At 41.6% G+C, this 15,839-nt stretch overlaps 2 protein-coding genes across 8 annotated transcripts in view; one reads left to right on the top strand and one right to left on the bottom strand.

Moving 5' to 3' along the window:
* The window catches only part of csnk2a2b (casein kinase 2, alpha prime polypeptide b), a 97,111-nt gene that overhangs the window by 30,696 nt on the left and 50,576 nt on the right, over positions 1-15,839 (top strand). The gene's annotated exons all lie outside the window — the stretch shown is intronic.
* The window catches only part of cfap263 (cilia and flagella associated protein 263), a 42,531-nt gene that overhangs the window by 25,500 nt on the left and 1,192 nt on the right, over positions 1-15,839 (bottom strand). Inside the window, exons 2-6 of the mRNA XM_069901086.1 lie at positions 9,883-10,006; positions 8,287-8,451; positions 7,288-7,440; positions 2,695-2,775; positions 276-431 (exon numbers count right to left, since the gene is read on the bottom strand). Coding sequence (XP_069757187.1) covers positions 276-431; positions 2,695-2,775; positions 7,288-7,440; positions 8,287-8,451; positions 9,883-10,006 — 679 coding nt within the window. The remainder of the gene's footprint in view (positions 1-275; positions 432-2,694; positions 2,776-7,287; positions 7,441-8,286; positions 8,452-9,882; positions 10,007-15,839) is intronic.

The following is a 15,839-nucleotide window of genomic DNA, read 5'->3' as shown; positions in this document are numbered from 1 at the left end:
CTCTTAAGACTCAGAAAAATAAGGATAGCAGGAACATAAATATCCCACCTGTTGATTCCTTTCTAACTCAAGGACTATTCTGACTTGGAAATATTCCTTCATTACTGCTTGACCTAAAGTGTGGCGTTCTCTAGTCAATAGCAATGAAGTATCTTCATCAGTAGGATTTCAATGATTCAAGAAGACAACACATACTCAAAGCAATCAGGGATGAGGAATAAATGCTCAGCTTGTCAGCTATAACTAAAACTGATAATTAATTTTTAAAAACTTACTTTGTAGGAGTTGAGAACAATTTGTGATTGCCCTGTCATGACTTTGAGCTGGAGGAGGTCCAGATTGTATTGCTCAATTTGCCTTAAAAATTGTGTGTTTTCAATCTTCAAATGATGAAAGTCAACCTCATGCAACATCTCTCCTGCCTCTTCTTTCTAAAAGTAGATGCAAATACCAAAAATAAATTCATCTTGATCAGTACTGTTACTTTCTCCCATTCCTTGCACCATATGTCATTTCACAGTTCACAATCTTTATCCAATTCTACTTTGAAATTAATTTGTAAAAAAGAAACATGAGCTGAATAAAAAAAGGATTTGAAATTTATATTGGTCTTTTTGGCTGAATCTTCCCACAAATACAGGGCAACAATCCATCATGATTTACATGCAAATCAACAGGTGAGTTGTGAAAAATCAAACGTTGTCTGAGATATGCTGTTGATCCATAGGAATGTAAAAATGCATTTCAGTAACCATTAAATATATCAAATAGCACAAAGAAACGTATTAGTTTGTTATTGAATGGGATAATATATCTCAGATTCAACCATAATTTTAAATATACCCTGAGACTGAAGCAATCCGATATGATTGAATTCAGCATTTTTACTTATCTATTAAATCTAGTTTACCTGCTTGCCCTCTCAATATTGGACAACTCACCTTTCAGAGCTCCTCCTTCAATGATGTTGTTATCTTTCCGAGATTCTAAACTTACCCAACTGGAGACTTTGCTGTACCCCATACTCTTCAAACTCAGACTGACAAACTCCCCATCACCTCCACCTTCTCTGACCACTCTCTACTCCACCCCCTGCCCCGCCACGCAAATCCTACCAAGTTCCCCAGATGTGCGGTGGCACTGAAATTTACCCATCCACCAAGCAATCTGAATGCAGATTGGGAAACTTAAATAAAATATGATGAACTCTGCAATATTGGAATAGAAATCTATTCTCCTTTGCTACCCAAGTACACAATTGCTTCTCAATTCCAATATAAGATTGATGCCTGAACCATTCAATTTCACTTAACTTGATCATTTCTTTCTGCATCGATCTCTCCCTCCATTTCTTTTCTTTGCTCTTATGTTCTCTCTGACTGCCTTATCATGGTTTCTGCCACATATAATCCATCATTTTGAATTAATAGTTGTATGTCCCAATAAACAATCCTTAGAAATACTATCCATAACTTGCCAATTAATTTTCACCGTCCGGTTTACCATAAAATGTGTTTGCTTTCAGCCTTGTATCTCACATTAGCCTTCCCTTACTTCATCTTTAGCTGAAATCTGCCTTCATGCTTCTTTCATTTACAGACTATGATATTCCAGTAGTCATCAATAACCTCTCTTCTTCTAGTCCTGCAACCCAAAACATTTAAAGTGATCATTCCAGTATTTAGATCCCTACTTGGCCTCACCCCACCCTTTCCCTGTAATCCTAGACACCTTCCCCCCTCTAAAATCCTTGAATCTCTCCAGTTTGCTTATTTCTGCCACATATTCTTTGGAGTTGTACCTTTGGCAATTCACCTCCAAACCACTCATCACTTTCTCCTTAATGATGCCTTATCTTTTTTGACATGCTTCTCAGTATCTTTTTTTTAATGTGATCTGGTGTTCATTTTTTTTTCTCTGTGCATTCAAGTCCAACTCTGGGGAAAATACCAAATTTAATGGGACATTCCAGTTGTCTATCAAAGGAATTCTGCAGTAGCAGAAGGGACATAATTTCAATCAGATGTCAAGCCATGGTCCTGTCAGCTGTATCAAGTGAATGCTAAAGATCTTACGGGATTTGTTTAAAACAATACAGAAAGGAGTTATCCACAATATTGTGCCCAAAATCAGCATCTTTAAAATTAGCTCATCTTATCTTTATCACATTGTTGTTTGCAGATGAGTTCAGATTGGCTGGCCCCATTTCTTAAAATACAATATTGATTATACCTTAAAAAGTACGGCATAGTCTATAAAATAACATGGGATGCCCCAAGCTCTTGAAAAGGAATGTATAAATAAAACCTTGTTTTCTTAGCTCTGATAACATTCCTGTATTCAGATATCTTATACGTTAAAGTTGCTGCAAAAATTGCTGTCATTTTATATGAAATAATTTCATTACAGATTCTTGTATCTGAGTTGGTGTTAAGGATAATGCTTTTTATAATATAACTTTCTCAGTTCCTTGCACAAGGGTCATTGCTTATTGGAGCAACTCACTGCTTTGAAGGATGCAATGAGATGTTTAACTTTTCATTGCTATGTTTCATCTTTTCCAAAACAACAATTCACTAGATTTTGTAAACCAAAAGATATCTTTTCAGGATTGATTGGCTAAGCACCATGCAGCTCCCCCCCACTCCCCCCCCGGGCATGAGCACACATGCACCAGACACACATACAACCTACCTGCCGGAGCTGTTGGTGCATTTTTGCTTTCAGCATTTTCCATGCATGGTTCTTGAGCTCCAATTTATCGATCAGCATCTCCTGACAAAAGAAAGCCAATCAAGTTACTCGCAGATGAATGTACAACAAACACTGGTCACTATTCAAAGCTTATAAAGTGCCCACTGGGAATATTAATTACAAGATGATTTGTGAAGATATGCCCCGAGTAACAAAAGTGATCCCAAATTTAAGAAACAAGGAGCTGAAATATATTCTAAGTCCATTAAAAATGACAAATATAATAATATCTTTATATACATCTCAGCAGACTCATGAATTAGAGAAGGAGTTGGTCATCTAACTGCTTTCCCACCCCAGTCACCTTTCACCTTCTTGTTCATCAAGAATCTATAACCCACTGCCTTCAAAATACTCAGTCTCTGCTTCCATTCCCCTTTTAGAGGAAGTTCCAAAAACTCTCTGAGAGTGTTTCTCTTCCTCTCTCTCTAAAATGGACAAACACCCATTTTTGAAATTAAGAGGGTTGAGAAGTGATTTGATAGAAATTGTAAAAATCATGGTGAATTAGGAAGAGTGAAGATGCAGAAGGTGATTAACATAAAAAGCAAATTTCTCCAGAGAGAGGCCAATTTTTTTAATCATAAACCATAAACTTGCTTGACATGTTAAAAAATCCCATTGCTTTCAACACAATCATGTGGTTAGTAAATTGTCCACATTGGGACTCAGTATCCCTCATTGCAACTGGATCCTACACTTTTTGACTGAAAAATCACAGTCTGTCCAACATGGCAGCAAAACCTCAAGCCCCATCCCATCACACTGATCACTAGCGCACCTCGAGTCTACATGCTCCGCCTGCTGCTGTTCAAGCTGCTAACTCACAATTATATTGCCAGGTTCAGCTCCAACAGAATCATCAAGTTTGCAGATGCCAGCATGGTAGATAGCCTCATCAACAACAGATAGGAGGTTGAAAGGCTTGTACAGTGATGCAAGAGCAACAACCTAAGTACCAACGTTGCCAATGACAAAGGAGATAATTGTGGACTAATTGGTGTCAATACTACATATAACTTCGATGGTCCGTGTAATTACCAGAAACAACTGTAAACAAACTCATGATATGGGGAAATCATTCTTTAACTCTGCGCCATTAAAATGGATTGAATGAAAAAATAACGAGGTAGACTTTAATTTGTCCCTTTTTTGATGTACATCTATATCTATGAAAGCGCAATACCCAGAATCAATTACAGGTACTCCCCAACTTGTGACCTACTAATGTCCATCCACACAAACGACTGAATTTTTTTTTAAATAAAGAAAAATATAAAACTTGTGCAATTACAATGAAAAAAAATCAGGCCTAAAAAATAATGCCTCTCACTAGAGGTTGACAGAGGTGGCCAGGCTCTCACGAGGTTGGCAGAGATAGCCTCATGAGAGAAAGCCTTGATGGCCACCATTTTGAGATGCTTTACTGCATTTTAACTCCTTGTGTCCCATTTTTTCTGATTCTGTTGCTCAATATTCTGATGGTCAGTCAGATTTTAGAGGCCAGTAGAATCTGCAGGTTGCTCATAGCAACAGAGAGAATGAGAAGGATTTGGAGATAGAGAATGGAAGGAAATCAATCGTTTTACTCTTCAGTATCACAGGTAAGACAATTCCGACATATGTTCATTCCAAGATACAACTGGTCATTCAGAACGGAGCACATACGTACGTTGGGGAGAACCTGTATTTCAAAGAACAGTTTCAAAGAACATCTCTAGGAAACATCAATAATGAAGGAATCGAAGATGGTTCCCAATACTTATTAACTCATCAATCCAAGATATTGAGTGCCATTCTCCAAGCTTAGGTTATATTGCTTTAATTCCATATATAATCATAGTCAGCTTTGTTAATCTTAAATTGACAATATAACAGTTTTTCCTTGTGGAATTCATCACTCTACACTTCATACTCAAGTTCACCTTTAATGTTTGCACACTTCTCAGATTGGTGTCCTCCAGAAGTTTGCTACTAACATCTCACTATTGATATAAAAAAATGAAGACTGCACTCTCTAAATGAATTTTAAAAATTCAGCTGATCTACAATTTCCAGACACATCCAATGAGTGGAGAGTCACCCAATTTATGCCATACATTCAGAAAGCTAGTCCACTGTCTCCATTCATGAACTCTTCCAATTTTGTGCCTCCTGTGGCAGCTCGCCCACACAAGCAACTGGCTCATGGAGTTGAGGGTAAGTCCACTGCAGATCTGACTGCAAGAGCTCCAGGTGCGGGGCAAGTTCACAGCCTGGTGTCTGTTGTCATTTCCGTCCCATAGGTCGCAGGGGCTGCTGGGAGAGGGTTCTTAACGGCGCAGTTTTGGAATCAGTAAAGCAGTTGGTTCAACTCACTTTCGACTCTGCATGGTTTTTCACTTGCTGCATGACTACATTGGTGACCCTGACAGTCCAAATGGCATTTGGACCCAACAATGACCAACCCAAGCACACAGAATGCAGTTTCACTGAAACTGCCGACTTTCTGGACCTCGCAGCACTGGTCTGGTTTGAACAGGCTAAAGCCCAATTCCAGGTCAGTCAAATCATCTCGTATGTACGCCACAAATTTCTACTATGTGGTTGATTCACTCGATCAGGAAACAGAAGGCCGATCATCGACTTCCTACACCAGCCACCAGTTTTGGACAGGTGTGAAACAATAAAGGTGCTCCTGATCTGTAATATTGGCCTCTGTGAGTGCGCAGCGCGGTTGCTCTACATGGACAGCCTAGCCGACTGCATGCCATTGACCTTAACGAACGAGGTGCTAGCTCTAGCAGATGGCCATAAGCCATGTTTATTATTTGAACAAGTCTTTCTCGAGCAGATGACAGAAGATATCCGTCTCCTCATCACTAATGATGATTTCAGTGACCGACGCAAAGTGGAAACCACTTGCGTTCTTCAACAGGCACCTACGAACTCCGGAGCTAAAATATAGCACCTTCGACAGGAAGCTGCTAGCCCTCTAGCTTGCCATCCAGCAATTTTGGTATTTCTTGGAGGAGCGGGAGTTCAGTTTTCACAGACCTCAAATACCTAACCTTCGCATATGCTGAAGTGTTGGATCCATGATCGACACAGCAGCAATGCCACCTTTTATACATTGCAGAGTATACCACCACCGTCAATCACATCTCTGGAAAAACAACATCATAGCCGACTCACTGTCTCACACCTCCATCGACTTTGTGCATACCCTATACTCAGGGTTGGACTATGCGGTGCTCACTGAGGCACAGCAGCTGGACAAAGAAATGCCGGCCTACCACTCCGCAGAGCCCCATCCCACCTGTAATTTGAGGACATTCCCATTGGCCCAACAGGCAGCAAGTTCCTCTGCGACGTGTCCACCGCCCAACCCCGGCCCAATGTTTCAGCTGCTTGGAGGTTTCGTGTTTTTGACACACTACATAGTTTGGCCCACTCATCCATTCAGGCAACTATCCAATTGGTGGCAGACAGATTTGCTTAACACGGCCTACACAAGCAGTTCGGGCACTGGGCCAGAACATGCATCCACTGTCTGACCTCCAAAGTCCAAAGGCATGTGAAGGCCCTCCTTAAACCCCTCCAGCTGATGCACAGGAGGTTTGAGCACGTCCATGTGGACATGTCTGTTGTCGGTCTCCTGGGGAGCAAGGTACCTGTTCACCATGGTTGACAGGTTTACCAGGTGGCTCTTCTGAGCCCTGGATTGGGTGAATGAGCTCCCATGGGTGTTTCTTGGCATTTGATGGCTCCTAAAGAAGACGTAGTGACGTTTTCGGCAGAGTTGGTATACGGAACCTCACTGACCATTCCAGGCGAGTTTGTGCCAGCAGCACATGGTACAGAGGAATCACCTGCGGCAGTGCTGACAAGACTCAGAGAGAAGGTAGGAACACTAGCTCCTCTCCCAACCTTGCTCCACGGCCTGACACCTTCCTTTGTCCCCAAGGACCTCCGGGACTCCAACTATGTCTTTGTCCACAGGGGCATGCACTGGACTCCACTGCAGCGGCCTTACAAGGTGGTCCATCAGAATGGAACCACGTGCTTCCTTGATGTGAGCAGCCATGAGGAGATCTTCACCATTGACCATCGAGGGCACCTCGACTTGGAACAACCTGTGACTGTGCCACCTCCATGCCGACGAGGTCAGCTACTCAAATGGCAAGAGGTGTTGGTTGTGGACTCCACACCTTCTAATGCCAGTTCTTGGGGGGAAGAAGTGCGGTTCATGTGGACATTCATCCATGCAGCAGACAAACCGGCTCATGGATTTGGGGGCAAGTCCGCGGCAGATCTGACTGTGAGAGGACCAGGTGCAAAGCAAGCCCATAACCTGGCAGCTGGCGTCATTTCTGCCCTGCAGGGGCTGCTGAGAGAGAGTTCTTAACCGCAGTTTTGGAATCATTAAAGCAGTTGGTTTAACTCACTTTCGACTCTGCATAGCGCGACTACGCTCCCCAGTAAGTGCAGCTTCTGATTGTATTTGTTGATTTTGCTTTCCATAAGAGAAAACTAGCTTGAAATATCACTTACTTTTGCATGGATCTTGTCCTCAAAGTATTTGAATAATGTTTCAGTTACAATTGAGCTCTCCTTGCCTTGTGAGAAAGTTACAATATCTCGTTCAAATTCATAGTCTGCTTTCTTCACTTCAGTTAGTGCATTTTCAGATCCCTCAAGGGTGGCCTAATGGAAAATAAACACACAGATTTCTCTATTTTTGAGATGTCACATAGTGTTTTACTAGAAATTTAATGTAAGTATTTTCTCAATCTTGTTATGCTTACAACAAAGGTGGCATAAAAATTTGGATATTGAGAAGGAGTGGAGCCAGTTCAAAGGAAATTTCTTTCATTTTCATTGGCAAGGTCAGCATTTATTACCTATCCCTAATTACTCTTGAGAAGATGGTGGCGACTCGTAATTAAAAGACAGCCTCAGTGCAGCTTTAGATAGTGTTATTTTAGAAATATTGGGTGGGTGAAGCAATGAGTTTTTTTAGATGGTAGACAATACACAGGTGTTGGAGGCTATGTATTGTGGTAATGTATTTACAATAGGATTAGCGAGACTTTGGACAAATCTTGCTACATACGGTACACTGCACCTCCCTCACCTACACATGTACCAATTTGAATTGCTCTTCAAAGAGCTACTTAACAAACAGCTACATATCAAAGACTATGGATTTAATGGGACATTTGGCCTTCTTTTAACCTATAATTATTCACAGTCATTGCATGATGATAATAATTGACACAGCAATCAGAATGTTTCTCCTTCTTTCAAACAGTCAAATTCATTGGATTATGGACATTCTAATTTCTATTATACGGAATTCTAGAAATGTTACAAGTATTTTGCAATTACTTTCCGTGATTCCATCTATTTTTGTTGCAATCATAAACCAACAGCCTACTTTCCATTCAAAAAATGTGAAAACATGAAATTAGTACTAACTGCCTTCAAAATCTAGTTGGAGTTAAGTGACTATTTTCAACAGACTAAATGACTGCTTTTGATACTTCTTACCTGTAAATTCCAAATTGTGTGGGCTGAATCATGCCTCAGCTTAGCTAATGCCTCTTTTGTTTCCTCCAGTTCCCTATAAGCAATGGTGCACTTTTGCTCTGCTGTTAAGTTCAAAAGCCGCTCAACTGTTGCATTGCGAGACTTAGATCGATGCCTTGAACGGCCCTATAAAATTGACCATTAAAAAAAATTAATTTGAGTTCTGAATAAAACACGTGTTCACGGATTTCTCTCATCCCTTTTCTGCAATTGCCTCAAGTCAAAACACAATGCTGGAGAAACTCAGCAGATCAACCTATGTACGTCATATAACAAAATAAAGATACAAAACCAACATTTTGGGCTTGAGCCCTTCATCAAGGTATGACAAAAGGTAGGCAGGAGCCCAAACAAAATGGTGTGGGAGGTTCACAATGCCACAGGCAGGAAGTTATAGGTGAATAAAGAAGGGAGAGCACACCAGGGGGAGTGGAGGATGGCTCTGTGAATGGGAGAAGGAAGGGGGTGGAAGGGGGCAGAGGGAATGAAAATCTACAGATGCCTCTGCTGAATCCCTCCAGCTAAGAAAACTTCCCCCGCGTTTCAAAAACCAGTAAATGAGATGCTAGATGCCTCACGATAAAGCTCACTTTGAAGTGTCCTGCTTCTCACTGTAAAAACTCATACTTAGTGTTAATTTGTTATTGCCCACTGCAAAATCATCATAATTAGAATGAAATTGTGGACACAAGGCCTCAGAAACAATAGTGCAAGCACATCAATGAATGTTGGCAACTCAAACGTCAATTCAAAAATTGATTTTTCTGTGACAATCACTAATTTTATGTATTAGTTATACGTCCATTACTGCAAACGTCATGAGGTAGAAAGCATACCAGGAGGAGACACCTATTATCAAGAGCTAGCAGGTAGACCAGACTTCCCACTAGCTGTAAATAGTAAGTTAGGTTCCTTGCTGCCAACATTTTTTCCAATAATTACCACTACTCCATCTGCTCTTCAGGCACAGTGATAGTCTTCAAACCCTGCTTAAGTATTAAATAAAAACACCATTAGCTCCTACACTGAGCAACATAGATTGATGTAATTATTTTTGCACTATCCCCTTCTTTATGACCACAATCATATTCCTTCTATTGTACATCATTTCAACATGCCATTTCCATTTTTTGTTGCACACCATGAATTTTAAATTATTTGTAAAACCTGCCCACCACTAATTAAAAAAAAAAGTGAAATACAAGTTATCTAAGTGGAATCCAGCTTCAGAATCCTCTTCACACTTCATATCATTTTGGACTTCTGTTGGACCAATTGGCTGCTTGGTCCTGTTCCAACATGGAACCTGCACATTGCCTTTATTTTGTTAGAAATGTCATTCTTTCTGGTGTTGAAGGAAAGGAAATCAATTTTAGGGTTGGAAAGGAAATCAATTCTAGGGTTACAATGTGGAGGTACCATGATGATCCCATGCAGGAATTCTATATGGAATTTTCATATATCATAATCTTGAAAGATAATTAAGATCTTTATCACTCATGATCTTAGCACTAGGAACAATCGAGTAAGTATTAATGGTGTAGCTTTGAGTACAACCTTTGCCATTTGTGCATGTTCTTGTGGCATAATTTGAAGTTGTTGGATTTCTTCCTTGGGAACTAAACGATCATAGTACTTGTCAAGCATATCAGACTCTCTCTGTGTGGTGGCATTGGAAACACTGAGTTAAAAGGAGAAAAAAAGCACTGTTATATACATATGGGGAACTTCTTAAAATTATTAAATTGCTTATTTTAGGAGTACAAGTACAAAAGGAACACTTAATTGGTTGATAACATGAAAATTTTAAAAATGCATTTCAAATTGATAGTGTTGACAGAATAAATGCAAAGGTGCAAGATTTTTTTTACCTAAATAGTGATAATGTTGTTCAGATGAGCTAGAGGAATTAGGTCTTTTAGAACTTTGAAATATTAAGAGCTTGTTAGGCCAACTACATGGGGGCACAATTGTAATGTGGACCACCGTGCCTCGCCGCCCTACCCTACCCTCCTAATGATATTGACATTTGTTGGAGTATGAGTAGAAAAACTATAAGTAAGATATTTTAAAAAAAAAAGAGCTTGTTGGGCCAAATGAAATTTCAGAAATAAAAACACCATTTGCTCCTATACTGAGCAACATGGATTGATGTAATTATTTTTGCATTATTCCCTTCTTTATGACCACAATCATATTCCTCCTATTGTACATCATTTCAACATGTCATTTCCATTTTTTTGTTGCACACCATGAATTTTAAATTAATTGCAAAACCTGCCCAGCACTAGGTGGCATTTCTCTTCTAAATAAAAGACCACACAAAACCAGTAAAACTCCCTTTGGCACATGCGCACTGCAAAGTACCTCACCTCTTCATCTTAATTTTATTGGCAAATCACATGCATTAACAAGGGCAAAAATGATCTGCCATTGTTCTGAAGTTATACAAAGAAATTAATTTATCAATGAGTTGTTTTAGCTCCCTGACAGAATAAGAATTTAACTTTAGAAGTGTTAATGTCAGGAGAATATCTTAATATCTTAATAACTGAAATACAGTGCCAACATCCATTAAATTGTCAAAATGTTTAAATTTAAACATACAGCACAGTAACTGGCCATTTTGGCACACAAATCCATGCTGCTCAATTTTAAATATTAAATTATCATTAAATATAGAGCATAGAACAATACAGTACAGGAATAGGCCCTTTCTCTATTCTCTGTATATTCATGTATTTATCTAGAAGCCTCTTAAACTACTATCATATCTGCCAACATCACTGCTCCTAGCTGCCTGATGCAGCCACCAAGCAGTTTCTGTGCAAAATATTTGCTCCACACATTTCCTTTAAATGACTCCCTGCTCCCTTACTGTAAACACATTTCCCCCTGTATTTCACAACTTTACCCTGGGGGAAAAAAATGACCACCTACCAATCAATACCTCTCATATTTTTTATAAACATAGGTATCCCACCAGAGAAAACAACCCAAGTTTCCCCAACCTTTTCCCATAGCTCATGTCCTCTAATCCTGGCAAGATTGTGGCAAATCTCTTCTGTATCCTTTCCAAAGCCTCCACATGCTTCCTGTAAATGGGAAATGGGGCTATCACACCTTGACGAAGAGCCTAGGCCTGAAATGTTGGTTACCCTTTGCTTCCTTTAGATGCTACCTGACCTGCTGAATTTCTCCAGCACTTTTATGTGTAGCACTATGATCATAGCATCTGCAGAATTTCCTATTTAATAGCACGTAATATATCCAAGTTTCATTTTTCCACCTAATTTTGTATCATAATCTAAAGTGCTGGAGAAATTCAGCTGGTCAGCCAGCATCTAAAGGAAACAAAGGGTAACCAACATTTCAGGCCTAGGCTCTTCATCAAGGTGTGAACACAAAATAGGCAGATGCCTGTAAAAAAGGTAGGGGAGGGAGAGGAGCACATACCAACAGCAAGGGGTCATAGGTGGATCAGGTAGGAGAGCATCACTGGTGAATCTGCAGGGCTCATCTACTGCATCCAGTACTCTCATTGTGACATTCTCTACATTGGATACAGATTGGGAGATCATGTAGTGAGCACCTTAGCTGTGTCTGCTACAATAACGAGGACCATTTTAATTCCACACCCCATTCTCACATTGACATGTCTGTCCATGTCCTCATGCAGTACAAACCAAGGCTATCTGAAAATTGAAGGAACACCATCTGGGCACTCTCGAACCAGATGGCATTAACATTGCCTTCTCCAGTTTCTGTTAGGTCCCTCCCCATCTCTCTTTCCCTATCCCTCCCTCTCCTTTCCTCCAGCTTCCCACCCCCTTCATTCTTCATTCAGAGAGCTACCCTGTCTCCCGATCACCTCTCAGCTTAGAAGTGAAGGAGTGGAGAGCGTGAAGAGAAGGAAAGAGAAAGATGGAGGAAGTGTTTTAACAGAAATTGAAGAATGCAGTTTTGGTTGGACTGCACAGATGGATTAGTAGGTATCTATGGACTGATTCCATTTCAGCACCATTGATGGACACTGGCCCTCTTCTGGACTATGATTAGCACCTTTGTCTTACTCCCCCATCACTTCTCATCTTTTTTCTCTTCTACCCTTCCACCTGTATTCATCAATTAATCTGTGCCCCTTCCCTGCCCCCTTCCTCCACCTTTTTTTTATTGCTTATACCTTGACGAAGTACTCGGGTCTGAAATGTTGGTTGAGCTTTGCTTCCTCTAGATCAGTGGTTTTCAAACTTTTTCTTTCCACTCACATACCACCTTAAGTAATTCCTATGCCATAGGTCACACATGTCAAACTTAGGCCCGCGGGCCAAATTTGGCCCGTGATATAATTATATTTGGCCCGTAAGATCATATCAAATATGTATTAGAGCTGGCCCGCTGGCTGCCGCGCCAGTATAGCGCATGCATAACTAATACTACAAATCCCAGAATGCTTTGCAAATACATTGGCGTCAGCCCGCTAATCGCCCCCACCTCCTCTCTTTACTTTCATTAGCATCTGTGACCTGTCGCCCAACTCACTTGTAATAAACCCCTTACGAAAAATGGCCAAACTAAAGACAGAAAACAGGACCTTTCTGAACGAGAAGCAAAAGCTCCAGAAGGTGGAGGAGATGAAAAGAAGTCTGGTTTTACAGCAAACTATGTTCACCAAAGCAGAATCCCAAAGTGAGCCTGCTGTAAAGGTTAGTTTTATTGTGGCCGCAGAGATCGCCAAATCAGCCAGGCCCTTTACAGAGGGAGAGTTTGTTAAAAAGTGCCTGCTCAAAGTTTCCGATGTCATTTGCCCAGATAAAAAGCAAGCGTTTTTAAATGTGAGCCTGAGCAGAAACACCGTGGCTACGCGTGCTTGTGAGCTTGCTACTAATCTAGAAGAATAACTGAAGGAGAAGGGGAAAGATTTTATGGCATACTCACTTGCTGTAGACGAGAGCAGCGACACATCAGATACTGCCCAGCTATCAATATTCTTCTGTGGAGTGGCCACGAAACTTTCCATTACAGAGGAACTTTTAGGATTAAAATCCATGCATGGCACAACCACAGGAAAAGAAATCTTCAAGGAGGTGTCCAAATGTCTCAATGAAATGATGCTGCCTTGGGATAAACTTGTGGGATTAACAACAGATTGTGCGCCTGCGATGCGTGGTCAGAAAAGTGGACTGGTGGGCAGGATTCGGGAAAAGATGCAGGAGAATCATGCAGGTGAGCTTACAGTTTACCATTGCATAATCCACGAGGAAGCCTTGTGTGGCAAAGCCTTGAAAATGGAGCATATTATGAACACTGTAACTTGAGTAGTTAACTTCATAAGAGCCAAAGTTCAAGTCCTTTCTGGAGGAGTTAGGGTCAGAATACGGAGACGTGCCCCATCACACAGAGGTGCGATGGCTTAGCCGAGTAAAAGTACTGAAGAGATGCTTTAAGCTGCGTGAAGAAATATGTCTGTTTATGGAGAGCAAAAGCAAAGACACAACAGAGCTCATGGATAAAAAGTTTCAATGTGAGCTGGCATTCCTGTGTGACATCGTGAGCCATCTCGATGCGCTAAACCTGCAGCTGCAGGGACGAGGGCACGTCATTACAGACATGTACAATGCAGTGAGGGCTTTTAGAACCAAGTTGTGCTTGTGGGAGACTCAGATGCTGCAGGGAAACATGGCTCATTTTCTGTGCTGCCAGATTATGAAAGAACAGATCTCACCTGCCGTGTTGCCCAGTGCAGAGTTTGCTGAAAAACTAAGCGTACTTCGTGCGGAGTTTTCCCGATGATTTGCTGACTTTGAAGCCCAGAAATGCAGATTTGAACTACTCAGCAATCTGTTTGCAGTTGATGTGACAAGTGCTCCAACCAACCTCCAAATGGAGTTGATTGAGCTCCAGTGTAATGACACACTCAAGTCAAAGTATGACTCTGTCGGTGCTGCGCAGTTCCCACAGTTCCTTCCCGACACATTACCCCAACTCCGTGCACAAGCTGCTCAAATGCTGTCAATGTTCGGCAGCATGTATCTCTGCGAACAACTCTTCTCTTTGATGAAGATAAACAAAACACCACACAGGAGTCGTCTTACACCTTCATTCAGTCCTGAAGATTTCCTCAGCTCAGAGTCTGAACCCAGAGTTTGATGAACTTGCATCTAAGAAGAGATGCCAAGTATCTGGTTTAGACCCAGGTGCATTATAGTAAATCACAGTGTAAGCTTGGATTAATATTTTCTTTGGTTAACTTTGGACTGTTCATAGTTGAAAGATTGGATTTTCATTGAAGCAAGTTGTTATTTTTTTGACTTGTTGGCTTGTGAAAAAAAAATACATTTAAAAGGAGCTTAAAGCCATGAAAGACCCCAACAATGAAGACGCTGTTTACATCCGGTACCGCATGGATGGCAGTCTCTTCAATCTGAGGCGCCTGCAAGCTCACACCAAGACACAAGAGAAACTTGTCCGTGAACTACTCTTTGCAGACGATGCCGCTTTAGTTGCCCATTCAGAGCCAGCTCTTCAGCGCTTGACGTCCTGCTTTGCGGAAACTGCCAAAATGTTTGGCCTGGAAGTCAGCCTGAAGAAAACTGAGGTCCTCCATCAGCCAGCTCCCCACCATGACTACCAGCCCCCCCACATCTCCATCGGGCACACAAAACTCAAAACGGTCAACCAGTTTACCTATCTCGGCTGCACCATTTCATCAGATGCAAGGATCGACAATGAGATAGACAACAGACTCGCCAAGGCAAATAGCGCCTTTGGAAGACTACACAAAAGAGTCTGGAAAAACAACCAACTGAAAAACCTCACAAAGATAAGCGTATACAGAGCCGTTGTCATACCCACACTCCTGTTCGGCTCCGAATCATGGGTCCTCTACCGGCACCACCTACGGCTCCTAGAACGCTTCGACCAGCGCTGTCTCCGCTCCATCCTCAACATCCATTGGAGCGCTTTCATCCCTAACGTCGAAGTACTCGAGATGGCAGAGGTCGACAGCATCGAGTCCACGCTGCTGAAGATCCAGCTGCGCTGGATGGGTCACGTCTCCGGAATGGAGGACCATCGCCTTCCCAAGATCGTGTTATATGGCGAGCTCTCCACTGGCCACCGTGACAGAGGTGCACCAAAGAAAAGGTACAAGGACTGCCTAAAGAAATCTCTTGGTGCCTGCCACATTGACCACCGCCAGTGGGCTGATAACGCCTCAAACCGTGCATCTTGGCGCCTCACAGTTTGGCGGGCAGCAACCTCCTTTGAAGAAGAGCGCAGAGCCCACCTCACTGACAAAAGGCAAAGGAGGAAAAACCCAACACCCAACCCCAACCAACCAATTTTCCCCTGCAACCGCTGCAACCGTGTCTGCCTGTCCCGCATCGGACTTGTCAGCCACAAACGAGCCTGCAGCTGACGTGGACTTTTTACCCCCTCCATAAATCTTCGTCCGCGAAGCCAAGCCAAAGAAAAAAAAGAAAGGCTATAGACAAATATTATTTATTGAATAT

This window comes from Narcine bancroftii, chromosome 10 (genome assembly GCF_036971445.1).
Source record: "Narcine bancroftii isolate sNarBan1 chromosome 10, sNarBan1.hap1, whole genome shotgun sequence".
NCBI lineage: Eukaryota > Metazoa > Chordata > Chondrichthyes > Torpediniformes > Narcinidae > Narcine > Narcine bancroftii.
This window is presented reverse-complemented; position numbering and strand designations above follow the sequence as displayed.